The sequence below is a fragment of the Mesoplodon bidens genome (assembly GCF_964165515.1).
Source record: "Mesoplodon bidens genome assembly, chromosome: 7".
In the NCBI taxonomy this organism is placed as follows: Eukaryota; Metazoa; Chordata; class Mammalia; order Artiodactyla; family Ziphiidae; genus Mesoplodon; species Mesoplodon bidens.
This window is the reverse complement of record NC_138164.1, coordinates 64,448,370-64,476,278: the sequence shown is the minus strand read 5'-3', so window position 1 is coordinate 64,476,278 and position 27,909 is coordinate 64,448,370. Positions and strand designations below refer to the sequence as shown.

General features: G+C 38.7%; 1 protein-coding gene across 5 annotated transcripts; it reads left to right on the top strand.

The window, feature by feature from the left end:
• On the top strand, positions 1-27,757 carry ALG8 (ALG8 alpha-1,3-glucosyltransferase). 5 transcript variants are annotated; one of them, XM_081238642.1, is made up of 13 exons: positions 1-134; positions 4,655-4,733; positions 10,724-10,917; positions 13,967-14,076; positions 15,296-15,363; positions 18,688-18,814; positions 19,076-19,179; positions 19,990-20,110; positions 22,379-22,477; positions 23,722-23,827; positions 25,165-25,262; positions 25,588-25,660; positions 27,024-27,755. In XM_081238642.1, exons 1-13 carry the CDS (start codon positions 40-42, stop codon positions 27,253-27,255), a joined length of 1,506 nt encoding a protein of 501 aa, XP_081094768.1. In that variant the 5' UTR covers positions 1-39; the 3' UTR covers positions 27,256-27,755. The 5 variants fall into 5 exon arrangements, with proteins under 5 accessions (XP_081094768.1, XP_081094766.1, XP_081094767.1 ...); XM_081238640.1 differs by having other exon boundaries at positions 2-134; positions 22,338-22,477; positions 23,688-23,827; positions 27,024-27,674; XM_081238641.1 differs by lacking the exon at positions 27,024-27,755 and adding an exon at positions 26,913-26,973 and having other exon boundaries at positions 2-134; positions 22,338-22,477; positions 23,688-23,827.
• Positions 27,758-27,909: the final 152 nt, after the last annotated feature.

Below are 27,909 nucleotides of genomic sequence, written 5' to 3'. Positions count from 1 at the left end.
GGCGGGTCAAGTTGATTGAAAGTGGGTGGCGCCGTAGCAATGGCGGCGCTCGGAGTCGCGACGGGAGGTAGCAGTTGGTTTTCGGCTTTGGCGCTCGGGGTGACTCTTCTCAAATGCCTTCTCATCCCCACCTAGTAAGGGACCCGCACGGCCCGGGGCTGGGCGGGGAGGCCCCGCGGTCGGTCAGGGCGGGAGAGAGAAGCGTGGATGCCCCTGGGTGAGAGGAGGAAAGGGAACTTGAAGTCATGTGGTCGCTGCTACCCCTTTGCTATGCTTCCCATTCCGCCCTTTGAGTGTTATTTCACCTGTGCACTAGATCATAGCCCTGATGGCTGGGGTCAGGGCTGGCACTGTCTGACTTTAATGTTTCTGACCTTAAGGTCCTCTTCTTTAACATGCAGATAAACAACACCCACCTCCAGCATTCATTCAGCCAGTACAGTATTTATCAGCTGCTTCCTGTGCTAGGCACTGTTCTAAGTCCTGGGGAGGCATTTGAGAAAGACATTTCTGGGAAAGTTGGTGGGGCCAGATAGACAAACAGGAAAGTTTCAGATTACGATGAGGTCTGTAAAAGAGGTAGAGAGTGGCTACCGGGCAAGGCTTTACTCTCCTCTTTTAGGAGGTGATGTTTGAGTTGAAAGCTGAAGGATGAAAAAGAATAAGCAATGTGAAAAGTAGTTCAGGCATAGGAAAGAGTCCGTGTAAAGGCCCTGTGGTAGGAAAGAACTGAGAGCATTCCAGGAACAGAAAGTGAGCCTTGTGGCTGAAGAGCAGTAAGGGAGGAGGAGAGTGACACAGGATGAGGTAGGCAGTAGTCAGGTCACACAGGGTTAGACTACTGTGTGACAAATGGATGCAGACCCAAGACTGAAAGCATGGAATCCCATTAGGACACTACCACTCAGTGGTAATGTGTATACAATGGGTACTCTGTATTTATTAATATTATTAATATTGGCTTCCACATCTGTTCATCCTTCCTATTTCCTCTCCCTTGACTTTTCCCCTCATTCCTTTGCTCCCTTCCCAGTTTAGTGTTTGGTTTATTGGTATCCTTTGGTTCAAGTTCTTGGTGACCTCTCGTTGGGTATGGAAGAGCTGTATGTATAGAATGTAAATCCATACTGATGTGTATATAAGCAATGAAGTGTATATTGTAGGTTCAGCAAAATGACTTACAGGAACTTGGGAAAAGAAGGCGTTGGTCAGTTGAACTTTCTGCAGAACTGAAAACAAATAAGAAACATCTTTCTCTTTTAAAAGCAAATTGGAAAAATCCTTCTAAAATGTGGGAAATTCCTTTCAAATCAAAATGAAAGGGAATTTTTTTTTTAAACCGTGGATATAAGGTGATGTTCCTTGCTTTAGTTACTTCAGCCTAGAACTGTGTCTTCAGGGTTGTTATTTTGAATACTGCTGTTGATCCAGGATTAAGAATGTATGTAGTTGTAGTTAATGCTCTGCTTCTCAAACAGGAAACCCCTGGGATGTGAGAGGGAAGCTACAGGATAAATGCAAAAGTATTCACCAAAATGTTTACTAACTGCTTTATTATGAACCAGGTACTGTGGCAAGGTACTAGAGGGGAAGACAAAATGGACATGATCCCTAACCCTATAAAGGGTATAGTTTAGTGAAGGTAACAGTCCCAGAAATAAATCAACACAAATATGTAATTACATAACAATGCTGTCTTAAGTGTTATGAAAGGAAAGAATGGGATCCTATAAGGCAACTAACAAGGGGACTTACTTTAGATTGGGTGTCCGGAAAGGTCTCTGACATATAATTGTAGGTCTGAAGATAGACCCAGTACATGTCTCTTCTTGAACATATGTATGTGTTTCTATTGAGTATGTTGGGGTGGAAGACATATTTCTCTACCTTTCTAGCCAGGTTCTGGCTGGTCTAAGAATTCAATTGACATGAGACAGATGAACAGGAGAAAATCATCAAACAAATTTTAATAACATGTACATGGGAGAGACTCGGGAAAATGGAGTAACTCACCAAAATGGCTGAAGCCCCTCACCTTAAATACCATCTTCAGCTAAAGACAAAAGAGGATGTTGGGGGTAGTAATTTGGGACTTCAAAGGGGAGAAAGGCAATTCACATATAAATGTTTGCTGGGCCATGAAGAGACAAGAGTGGACTCTGATCTCTAGGTTCTGGTGAGTTTCCCTCATCACACGTAGCCCATATTCTTTGCAGATATCAGGGGTGATAGCTCTATTCTGGGAACAAGCCCTTTATATAAATTCTTTAGGCAGCTAAGAGGGAGGTAAAAAGAAAGACTTCCTGAGTCTTCTGTTTCTTAAAAATAATCAGCTTAAATCAATCCTCATGCCAAAAAGACACATTTTGCGTTGCCAGATTTTGCTCCCCTACAAGTGTATACCTAGAAATGTAATTGCTAGGTCATAAGATCAGCTGTGAATTGTGATTTTGAGAAATCTGTAGGAAATTCAGGTGACGTTGTCAGCAGGAAGTTGGAGATGTCTCTCTTCTAGAACTCAGGAAAGAGACCAAGGTTGTATACTTGTGATTCGGGAGTCATCATTACACAGTTCTTAGTGGAAGCAATAAATGTGAATAAGATTGTGCAGAGCAGAGTAAGCTGCATAAGAAGACCAAGAACTGAACCTGAAAGAACATCAACATTTGCTTGATGAGTATTGGAATGGGAAGCCATGAAAGAGACATAGAAGGGGTTGGCTAAGAAACTCACGAGAGAGTTGTCACAGTGGAAATGTTGTATAAAACATTAGAAAAGGTAAATCAGGTTTTGCTGTGGAACTCATTGTTGACTTTGGTGAGTGGTTAATTCAACAAGAATGTATTGAGCCCATCCACATATCAGGTGCTGTGTAAGATGTGGAGGGGAAGTAAAGCAGAGTAATAAACAGAAAAATAAAGTCCTGCTAAAGAGGAGTGAAGGGCACCAGAATATGCCACCCCAAAATATGCCTCTTTGGTGTAAGGATTTTTCGGGACTTATTATCTTGAGGAACTGCAGACATAGGAGAAGCTCTGAAAACAGTAAAAGTTACTTTCAAGGGAAATTTACATTAGAAAGGAGGCCTGTACCTGGAAAGTAACTATTACCAGAGATCACTTTTTCATCTGAGAGACTTAGCTGCAAGGCAGAGCAACCTTTGTTTGCCAAACATTCTCTTCTCACCTTCCCAAGAGTTGCCTTCCCCCTTCTTTGAAGCCCCAGACCCCTACCCCTCTCCTTAGCTCTCATGATGGTAGATAAGCCTCAATCACCTGGCCACCTTTTGAGTCTCATCTTATATCTTCTGGGCTCCTGTACATATGTATGTAATTTAAATTGTCTTTTTTTTCCTCCTGTTATTCTGTCTTAGGTCAATTTAATTCTTAGACCAGCCGCAGAACCTGGAAGAGTTGAAGGGAAAACAATTTTCCTCCCCTATATATAGGGGACGTACTTGGATATATTTATATATAGTGAGAGGGGGACCAGTAAACAGAATTTGGAGACATGGGAAAGGCAGGGCTGGGGCCTTTTCCCACCTTTTCTGTCTGATGAACTCCTGCTCATCCTTGAAGGTCCAGCTTCTGTGTGAGGCCTTTGCCAGATAATGAATCTTATTAGAATTGTTTGTGAACAAGAATAAGTCACCTCTGAGCAATAGTCTGAGGGCCTCCCTTAAGAAAATGTATGGGCTTTTGGTCAGCCCTTTAGATCAGGGGTCCCCAACCCCCAGGCCACGGACAATTACCGGACGCTCCCCATCACTCGCATTACTGCCTGAGCTCCGCCTCCTGTCAGATCAGCGGCAGCATTATACTCTCATGGGAGCACCCTACTGTGAGGTGCACATGTGAGGGATCCAAGTTGTGTGCTCCTTATGAGAATCTAATGCCTGATGATGTGACGTGGAGCTGAGGCAGTGATGCTAGTGCTGGGGAGCGGCTGCAAATACAGATTATCATTAGCAGAGAGGTTTGACTGCACAGAGACCATAATAAATCAACTGCCTGCAGACTCATATCAAAACCCTATCAGTGAGTGGCAAGTGACAATTAAGCTGCATCTTATGGAGTAGACCAGACATAAGCAACACACTTTGGCTGTCACTGTCTCGCACCACCCCCAGATGGGACCATCTAGTTGCAGGAAAAACAAGCTCAGGATTCCCACTGATTCTGCATTATGGTGATTTGAATAATTATCTCATTATATATTACAATGTAATAATAATTGAAGGAAAGTGCACGATAAATGTAATGTGCTTGAATCATCCCAACACCATCCCCCCACCCTGCCCACTCTGTGGAAAAATTGTTTTCCACAAAACCGGTCCCTGGTGCCAAAAAGGTTGGGGACCACCGCTTTAGATGACTCAGAGACTCTTTTCACTTAGTACTGGGTTGGCCAAAAAGTTCATTTGGGTTTTTCCGTAACATCTTACTGAATAGGTTCCCCACCTTTTCCAGAAGGAGGCCTGGCCTCCAGGTAAGTGAGTGTTTCAGGATTATGTAAAATACCTATTTGTGTCTTTATAGGATAGTGAGCTGTGACTATGTAGGGGGTGTTGGTCCATTTAAAAGCATAATTTTAGAAATGTGAGATTGATAAATGTTATGAAATCTCATTTTATTCATCTGATTGTTTTGAGTAGCCATTCCACAGATTTTGAAGTGCACCGAAACTGGCTTGCTATCACCCACAGTTTGCCAATATCACAGTGGTATTATGAGGTAAGTTTTAATTTTCACCTTTTTGGGTTTTTTTTTTAAGATGATGTGTGAAATCATGTAAGTATTATTGATATTCAAACAGTTTTCCCTGTGATCATAGGTTGAATAAATCTTTATTAAAATTGTAGTCTTTGCTCATGTTACCGAACCGAACTTTGGTCCCCTTGCCTGGCACACACAAAGCAGATCTACTGATCCTGGGTTATTGTGAAGGAAAATACAGTGTCTATTGCAGGGCACCAGGCAAAGAGAACAGGCAGCTAGTGCTCAACAGACCTTGTTGGCTTAAAAAAATGCACAACGTCAGAGTTGTGAGTTAAGTTTTATTTGGGGCAAAATGAAGACTGCAGCCTGGGAGACAGCATTTCAGATCGCTCTGAGAAACTGCTCCGAGGGGGTGAGGGAGGAGCCAGGATATATAGGAGTTTTGCAACAAAGGGCAGGTAGTCGGGAACATCAAAAGATTACTGTTAATTAAAGAAACCAGATATGTCAAGTTAAGGAATTTAGCGCTTTTCTGTATATGGGAAGATGCAAGAGTCTGGGCTCACTGAAATCATTCCTTTGATATGCACCTCAGCTATCTGGGGCCAGTATCCTGTATTTTCACATCCTGAGTTTCCTCAGGGCTCACAGTAGGGAGTGGCTGCAGTCTGACTGACTGCTAGGTGCAGGTGTTCTTTGCTTTCTGAGTTCCCTCAGGGCTCTCCAGCTCACCATCAGGTGGCAGCTGCCATCGCTGATGACTGTGAACTTGCCAATGGCTTTCAGGCAAGGGTTTTTAAAGGCCACAGTAGGGGTGAGGGTCACAGGGTGCACAATCAGCTCATGGACATTTTTCTAATTGGTTGGTGGTATGGTCATAGGGTGATGTTTTGGGAATCTTTTTTTTTTTTTTTTTTGGCTGCTTTGGGTCTTCGTTGCTGTGTGCGGGCTTTCTTGTTGCGGTGGTTTCTCTTGTCACGGAGCACGGGCTATAAGCGCGTGGGCTTCAGTAGTTGTGGCTCATGGGCTCGAGAGCACAGGCTCAGTAGTTTGGCACACAGGCGCACAGAGATGTTCCCGGACCAGGGATCAAACCTGTGTCCCCTGCATTGGCAGACGGATTCTTAACCACCGCGCCACTAGGGAAGTCCTTGTTTTGGGATTCTTAATCATCAACCTTCTGGTTCCAGTCTGGGGTCTATGTGCTTGTGGTCAGCATATAGTCACCATCCTCCACTGAGTGCAGGGGTCTTAGTTTCTGCAGAATAACTCAAAGATATGAGTCCAATTGTTGTCTATATTCATTCAGAAGGAACTAGGAGTCCTGTGACTCTGTTGTTCTAATCATTAACTACTTGAGTTTGCTCTTTGGAAGGCCAAACAAGAAGTGGGGGACAGGAAGGGTCTTATACCTGGGTAGGTCCCACAGGGTCTTACTCAGTTTCAGTCCCCCCTTTTCTTTGACACTCCTCAATTCCTGAGGAGAACATGGTGGGACAAGAAAGGGAATAAAGTTTTGGATAGAGAGGTTAATCATAAACTGTGCAAGGGAACTTGGTTTTAGGAGGAGTCAGTTTCATTCAGTTCTGCCCTCTGGAACTATTAGGGAACCCCTTTACTTCAAAATGAGTTTCCCAAATTATACATGGGAAATTATAATATTTGCCACATGCTTTTTGAAAGAACATTGGATTGGGAAAGAGGGAAAATTGGATTCAAGACCTGGCTCTGCATCAGCATAGAAAATACATTTCATCTCTCTGAGCCTTTGTTTCTCATCTGGCATATGAGGATTTGGAATGAATTATTTCTAAGATCCTGTCTCTCCCTAACATTTTGTGATTTATGAGGACAGGAATAATCAAATGTGATGTGTAGGTGTCTGGTAATGTACAAACCATTCTATTCTATTATTACAAAAACCATGTCTGTATTTTTATTTCTGGTATGAGTTACTAACTTGCATATGATACTTCATGGAAAACAGACATCAGCTCAAAAATGACTTGATCAAAAACAGCACTCTGCTGTCAGGAAGATTTTTTTTAAGACAAGCTGTAAAGTTTTCTGTGAGTTTGTTGTTGCTTTTTGGGTTTTTTGGTCAGGTCAGAATAGTCCTTTGCACTGAAAAAGCTTGAGAAAAATTGACCAAGTTCCTTCTCACATAATAACACTACAAGTATTTCATAAGAATGCTAAGGAACTTTAAGTAGTTTCTTTAGTGTGAAGTATTTCCATTTGCCTGTATGCATACCAGCGAGGAAACTTTTTGTGTGGCCTAGTTGTCCAGCGGTTGGGCTGTGATTTCGGACTGCCTAGGTTTGACTTTCAGCTCTGCCACTTAATACCTATGCTGGGCAACTGTGGGCAAACTACTTGACCTCTCAAAGCCTCCGTATCCCCAACTATTAAATGATAATAAATAATTATTAGGATGAAATGAATATAATGTATGTGGTGTGTTAGCATAGTACTTAGAACAAATGTGCTCATTAAATATTATTAAAGGTTATTAATACTTAGCATTATTAATATAATGACCTTCAGCCTGTAAATGAAAAGGCAGTCTCCTGTCTCACCATTTCCTCCCTGCTCTCTGACTATCCCTTCTTAGTCTCCTTTGCTCACTCTTCTTCATCTACACACTCTTTCAAAAGCTGGTTCCCTCTGCCTCTCTTTGTGGTCCCTTTTTCTTTCTTTTTTTTTTTTTTTAACATCTTTATTGGAGTATAATTGCTTTACATTGTTGTGTTAGTTGCTGCCCTTTTTCTTTTAATTCTATAATTCTTTCTGGCTGTTCTCTCATTTAGTCCTATAACTTTCACTATTACCTGTTATCTTAGTACTCCTAAAACTGTATTTAGGCCAGAGCTGTCTCCTGTTATTGGCTTGTTTTAGATAGAAGAGGTTTATGTAAAAGAGATTCTAGTAATGGTACAATTCTTTGTTCTTCCTGCCCCTCCTCAGCAATAACAGCAAAAGAAATCAACAAGAAACAAAACTCAAGTGCGAGGTTCACAGTAGGATATAAGGCTGGAGAGGCACATGCCTCAGGTCTGGAAGGTCTTTCTGCCATACTAAGGAGAGTGGACATGTGAGCAGTGAATTGCTTTGTAGAGCCCTTCTTAGCTTTGACTTCTAGCCTACCTTTGTGTTCTGGCCTCAAATTAAATTGATTGGTCGATTGGTTGGGAAAGACATTAAAAAGACCCATAATAAATATTTGTGGAATGAACACAATGGTTTTGAATCTTTGTTGACCTAAAACAAGTAGACTGCCAGTTATTTCTCCAGCAAAAATGGGATTATTCAGGTTCAGCAGAAAATAGCAATTCAGGGTCTGCAACCGTAGTGAGTCATGTGCTAGTCCCCACGTAGTGCATTGCGAGGGAAGGAGAATTCTTTCAAAGAGGGAAAAAGGAAGTTGGGAGGGCTAGAGTAAATAGAGTCCATGGCTTTTCATTGGCTGAGCTGTGACAGTCTGAGCTCTTTGCAGGAAAGAAGAGACTTTCTTCTTGCTGTTGGGCTCTGCTGTCCTCCTAGGGCCTGAGACCTCCCCCTTCTGCCCTCCTGATTCTATCTTAATTGAGGTTTCTGTTTATTAATTTTTACATCTTCATATGTAAAAATGAGGTTGGATGTTTTTGGACTTGAAGAAAGAGCTCTGTTGTGGTAGCTTCCCGAGCTAATGGATTTGGAGTCGGAGACCCAGATTTGAGCCCCAGCTCTACCACATATAAGTGACAGAACTCTTCACTTGGGAGGAAATGTTAGCTAATCGCTTTCCTGGCTGCCCAAAAGCTGTTTAGGTAAGATGATGGCCCCAGCTGGAAATCCCTGAGGTCAGGAGGGCCTTCTGGGCTAGGTTTGGGACGTCTTTGTGGGGAGAAGGACCAACATAACAGAGGGTGCCTGAGTGGTGTGGGGTCGGGGATGGCAAGAGAAGGACAGGGACATTTTGTTTTGGATAAATGACCATCTCAGGCAGCACCTGTTCCTTCTCCCAGCACTTCATGCTTTCTGTTCCCTATTTTATTTAAAGTAATAAATATGTCAATAAAATAAAGTAGGAAAATCTTTTAGACTTCCAATAAAATAAATGGCTCTTTAAGGGTAGAATGAGCTCTGACATAGAGGCTGTGGCTGGAAACCACAGATGTTAATAAAGTCTAGAGTCATGTTGAATTTCTTGAAATTATATGGACCAGTAATTTCTAAACTTTTTAAAAAAATATATTCCCTAGCCAGAAATCATTTTTGAGCATTCACTACCCAAGACGTCTTTATAAATTATAAAGGCAAAGCCCTATTAATATACTTTTAAAAATAGAAATTAAGAAGGATAAGAGTGAAAAATAGAATTTCTCATTTTTCTTTCCATAGTTCAGTGGCTCATCACCCCACATTGGAGATTTGGGATTAGAGAAGGAACTTTTCATAAAGGAAAATTTAATGGGTGGGTTCATAGCCTGAGTGCCCTAGACAGAGAGCCTCTGGGTTGGCCTTTGCATTTTATACCTGCAGGGGGAGTAAATAGGCTACTCTTATTGAGACCTAAAGTTTTCATTCATCCTTATCATGAACAAAGAGCTAATAAGTAGTTTGAGTCTCTCTTGCCTCATTTTATACTATAGAGAGAACCTAAATAGTAGTCCCTGTGGGCACTCAGTTAGTACCTAGTGAGCCCTTAGTGCACTTCCAGAAGGAGAGGAGTTTTCCATTGAAAAGAGCAACAAATGCAGAGTAGGGAGATTATTACTGTCTCAGCTCTTCTAGGTACAAGGTCAGATTTAGTTTTAGGGACATGCTATGAGGATAGTAATAATGTTTTAAATGATAACAATTAATAATTTTTACTGATACCTAGTTTATATCTGGTTCAATACTCTGTGTGTGTGTATATATATATATGTAATTTTTTTACTAGTTATTTATTTATTTTTGGCTGCACTCGGTCTTCATTGCTGCACACAGGCTTTCTCCAGTTGTGGGAATAGGGGGCTACTCTTCACTGTGGTGCGCGGGCTTCTCATCGCAGTGGCCTCTCCTGCTGCGGAGCACGGGCTCTAGGCGCACGGGCTTGAGTAGTTGTGGCACTCAGCCTCGGTATTCGTGGCTCACAGGCTCCAGAGCGCAGGCTCAGCAGCCGTGGCGCACGGGCTTAGTTGCTCAGCGGCATGTGCGATCCTCTCGGACCAGGGCCCAAACCCGTGTCCCCTGCATTGGCAGGCGGCTTCCCAACCACTGCGCCACCAGGGAAGCCCTATATGTAAAATTTAATAACCCATGAAGTAGGTACTGTCATCCTTGTATGAATGCAGAAACTGAAACAAAACAACAAAATATAGCATCATAAAGTTTATATATACTTTATATTTTTGTATAAAGTTTGTTTTTCATATGATCTATATTTTCATTTAATCATTAGTGACCATTCATTCATTTAACTAATGATTATATAATATATCAGGAACTTACTAAATGCTCAGGATACAGAAATGACAGGGTGGTTTCTGCTCTCAAGGATCTCATGACCTAGTGGAACAAAAGATAAGTAGCATCAGTGTAGCATTTTTTCGTTTATAAACGTATTTCATATGTATTAACTTATTTTGTCCTCACAATATCTCATTTTACAGATAGGGAAATTGAATCTCTGGGACAGAACTTGAACTCAAGCTAGTAAATCATTCGTTATGCCTTAGCTCCCTTTTTATATTTAGATGAGTAGAACCATGTCATAACCAAGTTTATTATTAAAAGTTTTCAAATTAACTTCTTGTGAAGTATAGTTGACTCTAAGGAAATTGAAGACTGTATTAAATAACTTAGGTTATTGGTGTTCTGCTCAGTCTTAACAGAAAATTTTCTATTTATGGCATATTTTAAGTATAATTTCATCATGTGTTTTTTTTAAAGATGAGAGAATGAAAATTTCCAACCTTTGCACCTTCTTTATTTATTCAGTTACTTAGGATATGTTCTATCTTCAATTTTTACCACAGGCAACTTCAGAGTGGACCTTGGATTACCCCCCCTTTTTTGCGTGGTTTGAGTATGCGCTGTCACATGTTGCCAAATATTTTGATCAAGAGATGCTGAATGTCCGTAATCTGAATTACTGTAGCTCAAGGACCTTACTCTTCCAGAGATTTTCCGTCATCTTTACAGATACACTCTTTGTGTATGCTGTCCATGAGTAAGTCTGAGAATGTCATTTCCTGTGAAAGGTGTTGAGGAAATATTATAGTATTAAATAGTATTAACTTGTTCCTCATTTGGGGCAAACAAAGTTCATATAATAGCAAATGCTAGAACAGTCCAAAATGGTTGTGTTTCAAACTTCACAATGAGTAATTACAGCGAGCAGTCTAGCTGAATCTTGTGGAAGAAAATGGGGGCTAAGGTGGGGTTACAAGTTAGAGGTAGAACAAGACATTGTGAATGTTGTGAAAAGTAGTCCCAAGTAGAGTTCCAGGACCGTTTCTCCTGCCCAAAGTAGCTCTACATGCTTCTCTTTCCTTCCTTGTAGCAGACTACCAGAGGCTGCCATGACCTACCCTATTCTTTGGGATATGCATACCTACATACAGCACAGCACACTCATGCATACATATGCATAATGCTAACCACCAATGGAGTTTCCATTGTAGTAAACTCAAGAAATCTTACTAAGTGCTTTCAGCTGTAGTCTCTGGATTCTTTGCTTCATGAAGACTCATCACTAATTTTAAGTTATGTTTATATTTTTATGTTTTGCATATTTTACTTATAAGTTACTTTTAAGTAGGTGAATACACGTACGTAGAATATTGTGCACAGTGACTTCCAAGTAGTGATTTCCCAGTTAATGTTGGTTTCTATTCTGTCCTAATACTTAAGCCTGCTGGTGTGATTGTGACAGAGCAGTAACTGGTGTCCATTCAATGACCTTTGTCATAAATAGATCATTTCTGTTTGTGAGGCCTTCTAGACTGAACTCTTGCCCCATTCAGTAAAGAGTCCCTTGGGGATGTTTTAACCCCTGCTCATTTTCATGGAATAACTGCTATTTGGCACCCTGACCTTCATTCTCTTTATGACCTGGCAAGAGTTGAAAGGGAAGGTGATATGTAAATGTACTCCTTTTAACTCAAAATGTTTAAATTCACACTCTCAGGGCAAGTGTATACAGGCAGAGAGAGGGAGTAGAATTCATTTCCATCTACAATGTAGAGGGAACAGTTAAGTAAGATAAAAATCTGGAGCAAGGCACTTTGTATAGATTAGTAACTTACTTAATTTTCTCAATTACCCTGTAAGGTTACTATCTCTATTTATGAGGAAACTGAGGCTCCATGGAGGAAAAGCAGGACACCTTTTGCTAACCCCTATTTAGTTGCATCTTTATTATGTCTTCTTTTGGTTTTAGATTTCTTTGGTTTAGAATTTGCTGATACTCAAATGAAACACATTTCTTTTTAATCTTTTTATAGAATAATACATCCTTTTCATTGTCAAAATTTTGGAAAACAGAAAGCAATTATACATACACACAAAGTAAAAATGACCCATAATCCTGCACTTACAGCTGTCACTATCAACATTTTGGTGCATATTATTTCAGCCTCTTTCCTGTATCTGAATTTAATTTTTATAAAATAAAATGGCATCATACTGTTTTGTCACCTGGTATTGTCACTTAATTACTATATCTCTACCTTTAAATAACATACATTTTTTCATAGGAGTTTTTAAAATTATTTGGGCAATCAAGAGCTGCAGGTTTGTGGCTCTATTCTTTTTTTTTTTTTTCAATTCCCTCCACCACCCTCTCCCAAACTATCACAGGTCTATTCTTTTTTTCTTTTTCTAATATATTTTTTTAAAAAATTTTATTTATTTTTGGCTGCGTTGGGTCTTCGTTGCTGCACACAGGCTTTCTCTAGTTGCTGCGGGAGAGGGCTACTCTTCGTTGTGGTGCGCGGGCTTCTCATTGCAGTGACTCCTCTTGTCGCGGTGCATGGGCTTTAGGTGTGCAGGCTTCAGTAGTTGCAGCACGTGGGCTCTGTAGTTGTGGCACGTGGGCCCTAGAGCGCGTGGGCTTCAGTAGTTGCAGCACATGGTCTCAGTAGTTGCAGGGCTCAGGCTCTAGGGTGCACGGGCTTCAGTAGTTGTGGCGCATGGGCTCAGTGGTTGTGGTACACGGGCTTAGTTGCTCCACGGCATGTGGGATCTTCCCGGACCAGGGATCAAACCTGTGTCCCCTGCATTGGCAGGCAGATTCTTAACCACTGCGCCACCAGGGAAGTCCTCACAGGTCTATTCTTAACTTGGCTGGTATCGTAATATATAATTTGGAATGCTATATCATTCTGGTCTGCATTTTTTAGTTTTAAGGACTAAAATAGTGTGTGCCCTCTCAATTTTAAAAATCCTTACATTTGGGTTTTTGGTGAATGGTTTTATTGTTTGTTTGTTTGCTTTATTAAATGAAGACTTTGTTTTCAAAAAAAAAATGAAGACTTTTGTTTCAAATCAGCATAGCTGAGAAAGAGACATGGAACTGGCCCTGAGGCCTTTCTTTCTGCTACCACCTTTTTAAACAGTCAAGAATGGCATGGACACAATCCCTGTGTCTAATCTAATAAACTGACAGGGAAGCAACTAAAATTTTTCCAACCCACTGGAATTTCTTGGGAGAGGTGACACCTAAGGGCACCTTAATTGGAAAATTGTCAGCATCACCAGAACTGGACTCCATCACCTTTCTTTTTCCTCCCTATTAATAACTGGCAACATTAGAGCTGTGATTTGGGTGCAGTCATATTGAAGGACTACAAGAAATTCTCTTGGAGTCCCTTTCCCCCTTTTTTAAAAAAAACCTCCCATGGTCCTTGAGAAGTAAATTTAACACTCTGAATGAAAGCATCTAGCATGCACTGAGTACTCCATAAATACTAGCTTCATTTCCTTCATCCTTTCTCTCCTTCATTCTTCCATCTCTTTCTTCCTTTTTTTTTTCTTCATATTTGGGTTGATATAAACCTGGGTTTTCTGACTGCTATTCAGCCTCAGTGTCACTTTTTAATCATCATTTTCAAAATAAAATAGTTCCACATTAAAAAAAAAAAGAATGGCATGGACACTTTATCAGGAATGGCTAATCAAATGCATCAGAGTGTATCAGAGTGTACTCTGAAGAAGTATTATGGTGTTCTAATGAAGATTAAATTTGTTTCTGATTCTTTCCTCGTGTTCCAATATAGGTGCTGTAAATGCATTGATGGGAAAAAAGCAGGCAAAGAACTTACAGAGAAGCCAAAGTTTATTCTATCAGTATTACTGCTGTGGAACTTCGGGTTGTTAATTGTAGACCGTATCCTTGACGTTTTATGTACTGTTCCCTTACTTATTTGATATATACTAAGTATAAGATTAATTCTTTCTGTAATGGTGATTCTGAAATGTGAGCTGCTTTTGAAAGTGGATGTGGGGTGGGTTAGTCAGTTCCCCAAACTGTGGTTTCTGCCCAACTTTATCAGACTCTGGTTGTTAGAGCACTTTGTCCCTGAAAAGTTAGTGGTGACGTGCAAGAACCAGTTAAACTGCCAGTAAAGCAATATACTGGGACTTGTTAACTGTCTTTAGATTAATCTAATACTCATATCTTAAATAGTTTATAACACATTATTCTAAATACCTTTTATAGGAAACGGCGTATCACAGTGTCCATATGGAAACAGACAGGCCTTCATGCTTTTCTGCCATCTTGGCTTATGACATATCAATAGGCAAAGCTCTTAAATCCAAAGGGTCTGAATGGGGGACTTCCCTGGCAGTCCAGTGGTTAAGACTTCGCCTTCCAATGCAGGGGGTGCGGGTTTGATCTCTGATGGGGAGCTGAGATCCCACATGCCTTGTGGCCATAAAACCAAAACATAAAACAGAAGCAATATTGTAACAAATTCAACAAAGACTTTAAAAATGGTCCACATCAAAAAAATCTTAAAAGAAAAAGTGGGGGGGCTGGTTCCTGAATGTAACTAAAATCCGAATGATAGAAGCCGAATTTCTACAGTTTTCATAGAGGTAGCCAGGTGTGGAAGAAAACACCGAGACTTCGGTTTAAGTCTGACCTGGTCTTGAATCTCAGTTATGAAATTCAAGTAGTGTTAGGCCATGAGTGGGTTAATGCTCTGAGCTCTAACTACCTCACAGGTTCACTGTATGTGTACTATAAACAATGGAATGCTACATGCAGTAGCCTTCAGTAGCTGTTAGGTCCCTTCCTTTCTTATCCCTGATTCTAAAACGCAAAACAAAACAAAAAACTCCTTTAGTTGCTGGCTCTTTAAGGTACAGAAAATATGGGGAAGTTTCCTGGTTTTCTTCTTAAACATAAATTTTAATTTAAAAGTTTGTCCAGGATTTGGCTGTTTATAGAAAACACTTTTATGAAAAGTCCAAACTGGTAGTAATATTTTTGTCTTTAATTTACCTATAAAGGAAGCATTTGCAATTTTTATACTTAGTCTGCTGGCACAGTTCATTGTGAAATTGGCATCCTCTGTTTTCTTTCCTTGACCTAAGTCCAGATATTCATTTCCAGTACAATGGTTTTTTATCTGGATTAATGCTACTCTCTATTGCACGATTATTTCAGGTAAACACAAAATAGGCTAATTATATTAGTTTGGTTTTTAGCTTGTAAAGGTGATAGGTAAGTTTATTTGACCAACTGTTTTGAGTTGCCCAGTGCTATAGACACTTTTATTGAGTATTTCTCACAAATTCCATCTTCTCTTTTAATAATACTTTTCTCCATTTTACAGATGAGAAAATTATACTCTAAAAACTTGTTAGAGTGTGGCAGGCCTAAAATAAACTTGAGTTTCTATATTTGGTTGGGATCATTTATCCAGGAATGAAATCTTCAGCAGTTTATACTATGTAGTAACTGTGATGGTGGGGCTTTAACCATCAGCAGCATGTAGCATAGTGTAATGGAAGGTATGGAATTTGGAACCAGAAGACCTGAGTTGAAATCCTGAATAACCCTAATAAGCTGTGTGACTCAGACAGGGGTTATTCAAAAGCATTGGCTGCTTCAGATTGGGTATGTTATATATAATATATTATTGAGTAAACCTTGTAACTATTCTGTGAAGTTGTGAAAAGTTTCCTCCTTTCATAGAGGAGGAAAGCGGATAATTCAGATTTCTGGGACACTCCTCTGTACACTGAATCAGAATCTCTGGGATTGGGTTTTAGGAATATCCAGGGAATTTTGATACACCATCAGGTTTGGGAACCATTAACCCAAGGCAACCATCAACCCTCTCAGCCTCAGTTTTCTCATCCATAAAATAAAATTTACCCTTGATACATTCTGTTTATAAGATGGGGCCACCTACCTCACAGGGACTTTGGAAAGATCAAATTCAATAATCTACTTTAAAGTTCTTTGGCAACTATAAATGTCTGGATAAGTTTTTTTCTTTTAACCATAAAAAGCCACATTATACTTTTTATGTGGTATAATGTGGATCATAATTGGTGTTCAATGAATGAATGTTGGATGGTTGTTGAACAAATGAACTAAACTTTAGCTATAGAACCAGCTAGACTTTCTCTGAATCTTAAATAAATAATAAAACCGGTGGAGAGATTTGGAAGCATCCCATTGTTTTTGCCTTATCATTCCTAACGCATCTATTCCAGACCACACCTGATGAGACAGTGAAAGGAGGAACTTGGCCTTTCACGTTCCCTTTGGCAGTTTCTCATTTGATCCTTCCAAACCCCAGGACCCCAGGACCATTATCTCATTTGATCCTTCCAAAATTCCTGTGAGGTAGGTAGAATGCAGACTTCTTTAGTTATAGTCAACTCAGTTTAGAGGGTTTTTTTTTTTCCTAAATCAGAATGCCTTTAATTCTCCTAGGTAGTTTGTTAGATCTAGTACTATTGACACAATACTTGGTGCCTTCAGCCTGATTGTAGTTTATGTTACCTAATGTGTAATACAAGATTTAAGTGATTCTTTGTTAGCATAGCTTTACGTGTAATCATTGGTACTCTTATTCCCAGGTCCTCTCTGGAAATCAACTCCAGCTATTGTATAACTATAAGAGGGTGAAGATAATTAACTTCCCTAGGTTCCTTAAGGAGAATTTGTAGTGTGTTGTTATGATGATGTATCTTGTACTTCAGCATCAAACTTAGTACTTAATAAATATTTGTTGAAATAATGAATTTATGAACCGACTAGGCTCAGTATCAAAGCTGGCTGGAATCACTTGCCTCTGTTCTCCTTATATTACATTTAAACCTTTTTATTATAGAAATTTTAAATTATATACAAAAATGGAGAAAATAGTACAGTGATCTAAACACACACACACAGAGGATTATTTTGAAACACATCCCAGACATCATATTTCATTTGTTAAGTATTTCCAAATACAGGCAGACCTCAGAAATATTGTAGGTTCAGTTCCAGACCACCACGATAAAGCAAATGTTGCAATAAAACTAGTCATGTGAAATTTTTGGTTTCCCAGTGTATATAAAAGTTATGTTTACACTATACTATAGTCTGTTAAGTGTGCAATAGCATTGTCTAAAAAAATGTACATACCTTAATTTAAAAATACTTTATTACTAAAAAATGCTAACCATCATCTGAGCCTTCAGTGAGTTGTAGTAGTAACCTCAAAGATCACTGATCACAGATCACCATAACAAGCATAGTGATAATGAAAAAGTTTGAAATATTGCAAGAATTACCAAAATGTAGCATGGAGACAGGAAGTGAGCAAATGCTGTTGGAAAAGTGTCGCCAATAGACTTGGCTCAACGCAGGGCTGCCACAAACTTCAATTTGTAAAAAACACAGTATCTGTGAAGCGCAGTAAAGCAAATCGCAATAAAACGACATATGCCTGTATATCTTCAAAACCATGTTTTTTTTTCAATATGGTAAAATACATATAAGATAAAACTTACCATCTTAAACCATTTTTTTCTTCCAGTTTTATCGAGATATAATTGACATACAGCACTGACATACAGTTTAAGGTGTACAGCATAATGATTTACTTACATACATCATGAAATGATTATCACAATAAGTTTAGTGAACATCTGTCATCTTATAAAGATACAAAATTAAAGAAATAGAAAAAAATTTTGATGAAAACTCTTAGGATTTGCTCTGTTTACAACTTTCATATGTAACATACAGTAGTGTTATTTATACTTATCATGTTATATATTACATCCCTAGTACTTATTTATCTTATAGCTGGAAGTTTGTACCTTTTGACTGCCTTCATTCAGTTCTCCCTCCCCCATTCCCCACCTTTGGTAACTACAAATCTGATCTCTTTTTCTTAGAGTTTGTTTGTTTTTGCTAGTTTTTACACAACATAGTGATTCAATATTTCTATCCATTTCAAAATGATCACCACATAAGTCTAGTTACAATCTGTCACCATACTAAGATATGACAATATAGTTATTGAATTTCCCACACTGTACATTTCATACCCATGACTCATTTATTTTTCAACTGGAAGTTTGTACTTAATCTCTTAGTCTCCCTCACCTATTTCTTTCCTCCCCTCACCCATTTATCTTAAGCATTTAAAAATGTACAGTTCAATAATGGTAAGTATATTCACACTGTTGTGCAACCAGTCTCCAGTGTTTTTATTTTTTAATAAACTTTATTTTTTTTAATAATTTTAGCTTTACAGGAAAGTTGCAAAGATAATAGAGTTCCTGTACCCCCTCACTCATTTTCCCCTAATGTTACCATCTTATGGTACATTCATCAAGACTAAGAAACCAACCTTGGTACACTCAGATTTCACCAGTTTTTCCACTAACATCCTTTTTCTGTTCCAGAATCCAATCCAGGATACTACGTTATTGTGTTTAGTCTACCCTGAATTTTGAATTATTTACCTTTTAAATCTCCTAGAAAAGGCATATGGAAGGAGCATTTCTCTTTGCTGTTCTCCTACATTTCAAGCACATCTACCTCTATGTAGCACCAGCTTACGGTGTATATTTACTGCGATCTTACTGTTTCACTGCAAATAAACCAGGCAAGTTTTAGTGATCATTTTATTTTATTTTTTCTTTATTTTATCTTGACTTGGTGGCTTGCTTTGTGAGAGAGTTTTATGAGGTACAACGGGTATCTCTCAGCTATTGATCCTATAAATCCTTTGCCCATTCTGATTTTTCTCTGCTCTTGCCACGTCATAAAGATTGGTGTACTGTCATGGGATACTTCTAGTTTGGGCATATTGTATAAGTTATGGCTTTCCATTCTCCTGGTTAATGATAATGTTCCTTTTCTGTAGATGGGTCCATCCGATGGAACAGCTTCAGTTTTCTCCGTCTTATTTCCCTGGGACTAATCGTTTTCCTAGTTTCTGCTCTTTCGTTGGGTCCTTTTCTAGCCTTGGTAAGTCTTTTATTTGTTATAAAGAATACATGTTTGTTGTTATTTAGAAAAAAATAATAAAGCCAGGAATATATAAAATAAGGAAAACTACTCCTTTTTTACTCCTTCCCACTATGACTCCCCAAAGATAGGATGTTATTCTTTCAGACATTTCTGTGCTTATGCAAATATGTATGTGCATATATTTGTATGTTTAACTATATGTCTCACACAGACACACACACTCACACAGAGTTGCTAATAATTAGTCACAGATTTCCATATTTGCTAATTTGCTTGTTTGCTGTACTTTATTTGTAACCTTAAAATCAATACTCACAGTGCTTTCACAGTCATTCATTGACAGCAAACACTCTAAAGTGCCTAGAATGTTACAGATGTTCAACAGGTGTTTTTCTTTTTTCATTTCTTCCCTCATGCTGAATTCAACTAATTAGTTTTAATTTCTGCTAAAATTGGGAAACACTGCATCTCTCATCAAGCCTTCCCTGCCGTCCCCTTCTCTTCAGTAAACTTGGTAAAGCTGCAGTCTGTGTTCTCCTTTGCCCCTTATAAATTCTTCCATTATTATACTTATAATAGTATTGGACTGGTATTCAAAGTACTCTGATGTATCTTGTCCCACTTAACAGATGAGAAGGTTGGACAAAAAAGAGGTTCTGTGAACTGCTCAGGATCACACAACTACTTCCTTGTACAAAAACCAGAACTCAGACCTCATAACTTTCTACATGCTATGCCATAGACAGTACCCTAGTTCTCATTTTGAATTTAGAAAAGATTGATCACTGTTTAATCTCTTTTCAACAGAACCAACTGCCTCAAGTCTTTTCCCGACTCTTCCCTTTCAAGAGGGGCCTCTGCCATGCGTATTGGGCCCCAAACTTCTGGGCTTTGTACAGCGCTTTGGACAAAGTGCTGTCCATCATCGGTATGGTAGCAAGCCTTCTTACTTTTTTTTTCTTTGGCTATGCTGTGCGGCTTGTGGGATCTTAGTTCCCCGACCAGGGATCGAACCCGGCCCCAGCAGTGAAAGCACCGAGTCCTAACCACTGGACCGCCATGGAATTCCCTAAGCCTTCTTACTTAGACTATGAATATTGAAAGGACTAGTCACATTGACAAAAGGAAAAACCTATTTTGTGTTTTGAATGTGGCTGAGCTGTTTGTTCTCCAGCCCTGCGTTTCAGCTTTCAGAATGAACAGGGGAGTGGTTCTAGGGACCGAGACTTCAGTGCAGAAAACAGACTGCATTCCTTATAAAAGCTCTTTGTGGCAGTGAGGTTGTTGCTCCTTTCCTTGGGAAAAAAATAAACTCTTCAGACATTTTTAAAAGGTAATTTTACCTTAAGCAAAACGTTATTCAGTAGTTATAGCCTTAGTTTTAAACTTAAAAATGTGAAGAAGCAGGAAAGAAGAATGTGTAAGTTGTGACTCTGGGTATTGAACCAATAAGGAAAATGATGGCCATGCATTTTAACATGAGATGAGAAGAAAGGGAAAACTTAGGCTATGCTTTTAAGTTTGAGGTGTGATGAAAAAGAATTTATAACCTTTAGATGGTTCTGAAAATAACTCTGTGGAACAACTCACAGCCTCTCATTTGTGAATACAGCCTAGCTTGATGGAAAATGGCAGGATCAAGAGGATAGGTAAACTTTTCTGTAATGGGACAGACAGTAAATATTTTAGGCTTTGCAGGCCACATAAGATTTTGTTTACAACCTTTAAAAACGTAAAAACCTGTGTGAGAAACAAATGCAACAATAAAGAAGTGCTAGGCTGTCAGTAGCAGGGGCTTTGGAACCAGACAGAACTGGGTTCGATTCTTCCACCTATTAGTTGTGTGACTTAGGCACATTACTCAGCTCTCTGTGCCTCAGGGGGGCAAAAAGTGATGGCTACAAAGCCCTTGGCACATGGTAGATGCTTAATGCGTGGTGGCTGCTATTACTGTTTTGGCTACGTACTTACAGGAAATCATAATTTGGTATTATTGCTCACCCACTGAGTCCAGCCTTGATGTACATGGCATCTTATAAAGTAAGTTCTTAACATTTCTAAAAGCTTTAAACAACCAGCATGATATGAGGTACAAGGGTCGCTTGCCTTATCTGAGTCAGGAAACTGTTGTACCTCACCTTGTGTATCTGTCTCCTCAAGGAGGTCGTGAATGGAAAGTCAGTGGCAGGTTAGGCAACTCTGTTTCAGGCAGTTAGTTATTAGCTTTAAGAGAGACTCAGCAGGCTGAAGGGAAAAGGGACAAGGTGAATGAATAGAAAATATTTTGGTAGTCTACACCTTTCCCACATTTCACTAATTTTCAATGGCATTAGACAGGGCCATTCAGGTGCTCAGACTGTCCCTGACTGTTCTGTTAGCTTTTTGGGGCTGGGACTTGCATCATTATCCTCAGACTTGGTTCATTTAGTAAGTATTTAAAACTCCTATGTGCTGGGGATAGAAATAAATTAATTGTCATTCCTGCCTTTAAGGAACCGAGTATAGTAGAGGAAATGAACATACATACAGATACAGTGCAGTGTGGTGAACACAGAGACATGCATAACAGACCCTAACCCACAAGAAAATCAGCTGTACTTCCTGAGTTAGGAGCTTTCTCAGATGAGTAAGTGAATTAGGAGTTAACTTTGCAAAGTGAGTAGGCCATTCTAAGCAAAGGGAGTAGTCTGTGCAAAAGGACACAGGTGTCAGAGTGGTATGTCGGCTCATTGTGGCCAAGCTGTATTTAACAGAGTGGAGTGGATGGGGCTGGAGAGGTGGGAGGGGGCTAGATCATGGAAGACACTAGTGCTATGCTTAGGAATGTGGACTTTATCCCATAGGTAAGGAAGGATTCAAAGCTGGCCTGTGACATGGTAGACCTGTATTTTAGAAAGCTTGCTTCGTTTTAGAGGTGAGAGCATATTGCTGTTCATGCTGCCTATCAGCAAGGTTTCCTGTTCCAATACAGACAGCTGCAGTCTAAACTAGAGGCATTTTAGGTAGAATGGTGCAGGACTGAGTTAATGAAATCTTGACCTTGAAACAGTCTTAAGATTTAGTAGCTTATTTTTTTTCCTCAAGGAATTCATTGGCAAAATATGCTGTGCCATTAATCAAAACAAAACAAAATAAAATGTCTTTTTACTCTGTAGGTTTAGAACTGAAACTTCTTGACCCCAGCAAGATTCCCAAGGCCTCAATGACAAGTGGTTTAGTTCAGCAGTTCCAACACACAGTCCTTCCCTCAGTGACACCCTTGGCCACCCTTATCTGCACTCTGATTGCCATATTGGTAAGAATTCACACGTGATCCTCATTTCTTGAGTTTTCTCTGCTTTTCTTTTGTGTGGCTGGTTGAATTTTAACTTTCAAGTTTTCCCAACTGTAGGATAAATTCCATGGCTGTAATCCTGCTGCAGATTGAGGCATTTCCTATTCTTAGGGTAACTTTGAACACTGTAAGGAAGGATTACTACTAGTAAAGCCTCTATGAGAGAGGTTCTCACCAGAGGCTAATAGACCATCTGTTCACTGTCAGATGAGGAAGAAAGAAAAGCCCAGGGGAGGGAACTTGGACCACACTGTGGAGAAAGAGGACAATGTAGTAGGGACATCAGGTTTTTGTTTTCATACGTGGCTAACTGATAAAAACTCTAAATTTGTCTGTACTGCATGGATATTTTGTGACGATGATAATGAATTGAGAGAGTCAACAATGGCTGTCTGAGCATCAGATAAGAATCTTATATGAATCAGATGCTGTTATAGGCATCATTCATAGCTGTTTTTATTTGTTAGTGATCATGATGTCCTCAATTTCATGATACAATTTTAGTAAAATTCAACATAAATAACTTAATCATATCTAATTACACTCAGTTTTAATTTTGGTTTCTGAACAATCAAATCTATTCACAAGACACCTGACCCCACTTAATTACGTGGCAGTACTGGTAGGTAGTTAAGCTCTGTTGGCCTACTTATCCACATGTTCTGAATTTAAAACTTTTTCCCTAAAACTTCAGCCTTGTAAGCTGCATATGGAAGGCCGTGGTTTTGTTGTAAATTACACTCCAGCCCACAAAGTTAGGTGTTTATTAATATGCTAAGATCTAATTTATTATTAGCGCCACAATATCGATGAACTTTTGTAGTTTGACTAATATGTTCAGTGACTATTAATTAACTAATTATGAAGGTGTAATTAGGAGTTATACTGGATATCCTAGAACTTAATTATCATTTCATATTAATTTTGATGAATAGAATTAATTTTAATGCGTTAAATATATATTTCCAAATGCCTTTTTTTTTTCTGAGTAGTTGTTTTTATGTTAACTTTTGGTGGACTGTTCACAAAGCAAATTATCCCAGTTTGATGGAGAATAGTCTTAAGAGCTACTGTTTCTCAGAGATGATGTAAATTATATTCACCTGAACAATGTTTCAGTAAAGCCTATTTTAAATGATACTGAAGTTTTATCTTTGCCTATTGTTTCTAGCCCTCTATTTTCTGTCTTTGGTTTAAACCTCAAGGGCCCAGAGGCTTTCTCCGATGTCTAATTCTTTGTGCCTTGAGCTCCTTCATGTTTGGGTGGCACGTCCATGAAAAAGCCATACTCCTTGCAGTTCTCCCAATGAGGTAAGCAGATAGCTCAGTCAGTCAACATTTCTGGCATATTTCACAGTGATCCTATTGTTTTCCGTTTGATCTGTCGCTTCTTGACATGTTCAGTGGGATAGGCAAAGGCAAAGACACATGGGAACAGATTTATACCAGGACAGAACGGGGCTATTTAACTTGGGATCCTTGTACCTGTGTAGGTTCTAAGGTATGCAAAACTGCCTGTATTGTTCCTGCATTTTTTGGTAAGGGGTACTGTAGTGATTAAGCGCCATGATACCAGGCTGTTACTTCTGGCTATTGAATGGCAGCATAGTATGGAAAAAGCATGGACTTTGGTGTCATCACACCTGTGAAAATAAGGTCCCACAGTTCCTCGTTAAGTGTTGTTAGTCAGAGTAAGGATTGAGTCCATTATGGAATAATACCTAACACGTACAGCACTTCAGATTTTTCAGAACTGTTTTTGTTGTTAGTTGTTTTTTCTGGGGTGGGGGTTGTTGTTTTGTTTTGTTTTGCATTCTTTCTTTTGGGCCTCACAACAACCTTTAAGATAATTAGTATAAATGGATATCACCCCCTGTCTTCACATCTGCAGAAACTGGGGCTCAGAGTTTAAGTGACTTATCCAAAGTCACACAGCTAGCAAATAGCAGGGTTAGGACTTAAACCTGAATCTTATCATGCTGAATCTTAAGATCTTTTCACTGTGCCATGCTAAAAAAAAAAAGCATTTTAAATGCAGTTGTGTCCATTTTATATACAACTGAAACCCAATTAGATAGATGGTAATAGAATTAGCCTTTTTCTTAAGATTTTTCTTAAATCCTGAGAGAAATCATTTAAGCTCTGAAAGAACATTAATCAAATTTGTCAGATCAGTATATGGCTTGTCTGGGTTCATTTAGCAACTTGGAGTTTCCAAATTAAAAAATAGAGAAAAACTTCTAATGTCTTTAGTTAGAATTCTTATTAAACACCAGCAGGTATGGGGCATTGTCCAAGAGAAGGACTATAGGGTTGGAAATAAAATCCTGTTTCTCTAGCTGCCACCACTAGGCAGCTCCCAATCCCACAATATTCCTTTCTTTGAGGAGGCAGTTACTCAGAGAGGCAAGATTCTTTATTGAATGTTTCATGACTCAGTGTGATGCATTCTTCTTTGTATTGCTTTAAGTTTCCCACTAAAAAAATTAATATTCTCAATTGAATTGGACTTGTAGCAAAGATCAGTATGTTATTTTATGCATAAGCCAGTTCTAGAAATAATATTAGATGCAGGTTATTCCAGCTATTTGCAAGTATAAGCTTCATTTGATGTTTTAAGGAATTATTATAAGAATTTTTATTTTTAGCCTCTTATCTGTGGGAAAAGCAGGAGATGCTTCAGTTTTTCTGATTCTGACCACAACAGGACATTATTCCCTCTTCCCTCTGCTCTTCACTGCACCAGGTAAATAGCTTCTTTTAAGAGAGATCTATTTAATTGCCATGCCTGTTCATCAGAGCCTACTGATAAATACTGTCTGATCAATACTATCTGATTTAAACAACCTTAAAATCTCTTAGAAAGAGAGAGCTCATCCATTCTTTTAAATAAAACCTCCAACATGTCCCTAATTCTCAGTATCTTTACATGTCACAAAAATGCACAGTTAAGCTCAGAAAGCATTCCTAGCACTGTATAGCTGTGTCATTGTGCTTATATTCCCATAAGTACCATAAACCTTTCTCTTGCCAACTTAATTGTCATATGTCCTTTTTTATTCTTTTAACAGAACTTCCCATTAAAATCTTACTCATGTTACTGTTTACCACCTATAGTATTTCCTCACTGAAGACTCTATTCAGGTAATCTAAAAAAAGTGCATTTAAAATTATATTTACTTTTGTGAAATGTTTACTCCTAAATGATTGATAAGCCTTTTAAATTTTATTTTTTAAGTTTTAATAGTAATATCACAACATTACAAAATACCAGCAGATAGCAGGAGAAATTACCCATATTCCATCACTCTCACATGGCAACATAGGCCATGGCTTTAGTTTGGGGGAATATTTGAGGAGGGACTACCCAGCTTAAATTAAAACTTTATATGAAAACTAAAAAATGGAATGTAAAATATGCATTATGAGTAAAACCACATAAATACAGATGCTTAAAACCAAAAGATATGTAAAAAATTCTTACATATCTTAGAATTATGGGTGGAATTTTTTTCTTTTCTAAACGTAATGTTACCTATATAATTTTCTAAAGCTTGCTATGGATTATATCTGATTGTGTTCCTGAAACCTCAAATGCTTAATTATATGAAAACTCAATTATAACCGTATGACTCAGCAATTCCACTCTTAGGTATATACCCAAAAGAACTGAAAACAGGGACTCAGACAGATACTTGTACATCAGTGTTCATTGCAGTTTTATTCACAGTAGCCAAAAGGTAGAAATAGCCCAAATGTCCATCAACAAATGAATAGATAAACAAAATAGTATATATACATATAATGGAATATTAGTCATCCAGAAAGAGGAGTGAAGCTCTGATATGTACTACAACATGGATGAACCTTGAAAACTTAGGCTAAGTGCAATAAGCCAGATACAACAAGGACAAATACTGTATGATTTCATTTATATGAAATATCTAGACTAGGCAAATTCATAGAGACAGAAGGTAAATTAGTAGGTATGGGGACCGGCGAGAGCAATGGTGGTGCTGGATAGGGAGTTATTATTGCTTAATGTTTCCAGAGATTCTTTTTGGGGTGTTGAAATGTTTTGAAAGTGGATATTGACACAACATTGTCTATATACTTAATACTACTTAATTATATACTTAAAAATGGTTAAAATACCAAATTTTATATTATTTTACCAAAACAAAAAATTATATATTGTTTACCGTATTCTTATTCCAATATCACACTATCCAGCCCCCTTTCCTCTTCCAAATGCATAGCTAATTCTCTCTCAGCAACTTCAGCTAAGTGACAACATAGATGATGGTTGGGTAAATTTGGATTGTTGAGTTAATGTAATGATATATCTTTATCATTTTTTTTAAATGTGAAATTTTATTCATTCTTTTGACTCTAGCTTTATCTGTACTTCACATCACGACAGTGCAGGTGAGAAACTTTAGCTGAGAAATGTTTGCAAAAGCAGAATGACTCATCTAAAATCAGACTCCTCTCGTTTTTTCTTCAGAAAAGAAAAACCTCTTTTTAATTGGATGGAAACTTTCTACCTCCTTGGCCTGGGGCCTCTGGAAGTCTTCTGTGAATTTGTATTCCCTTTCACCTCTTGGCAGCTGAAGTACCCCTTTATCCCTTTGTTACTGACCTCAGTGTATTGTGCAGTGGGCATCACATATGCTTGGTTCAAACTGTATGTTTCAGTATTGACTGACCCTCCTGTTGGCAAGACAAAGAAGCAATGAATAAAGGAACTGCTTGGATGTATTCCAAGCAATTATTTCATGGGAAATTAATCAGAACTTGAAGAAAGTTGCTGGTGGCATGAGCCATTCATTTCAGTAAATCTGTTTGAGGACCATTCTTCTAAACTTGGCCTTGCCCAGCTTAGCAACCTGATTGTCACCATGGTGAGAAGCCACTTGTCCTCCATAAGCAGTGAAACACATCTGAAACAAATCTCGCCTTCCCCTATTAAAATTGTCTGAGATCATTGAGACTGCTTTGCTTGCTCTAGGCAAGGAGGGAGTCTGATCAGCAGCATGATTATCTGTAGCCTATGATAACCATTGTCAGGGTATAAAGCATAATTAGAATTATGTGCTAAGGGAAATATAAATAAAATACCATTTTGTATTTCTGCACAAAAAATTTTTGGATCATTTCCAGCTCCTACATTTTCCTGTTGGCATGCACACAAGCAAGTGGTGTGCACTGTCCCCATTCTGTACACCTTGTTCCAGGAGATTTTTTTTTCATTGAAATTATACATTGACAATACTCACAAAGCCAGGGAGGATATTTAATGAACTGTTTGGCCTGTCAGCAGAGACTATAAACCACATCTACTCTTACATTAGTTAAGGACATCTTGTACGGTTCATTTATTCTAAAAGCAA

Excerpts from the sequence above, each read along its gene's own strand:
- ALG8 (XM_081238640.1), top strand. The coding sequence starts at position 40 with ATGGCGGCGCTCGGAGTCGCGACGGGAGGTAGCAGTTGGTTTTCGGCT. Across the intron at positions 135-4,654 it reads TGCCTTCTCATCCCCACCTA|CCATTCCACAGATTTTGAAG; the intron begins GTAAGGGACCCG and ends TGTTTTGAGTAG. Across the intron at positions 4,734-10,723 it reads TATCACAGTGGTATTATGAG|GCAACTTCAGAGTGGACCTT; the intron begins GTAAGTTTTAAT and ends TTTTTACCACAG.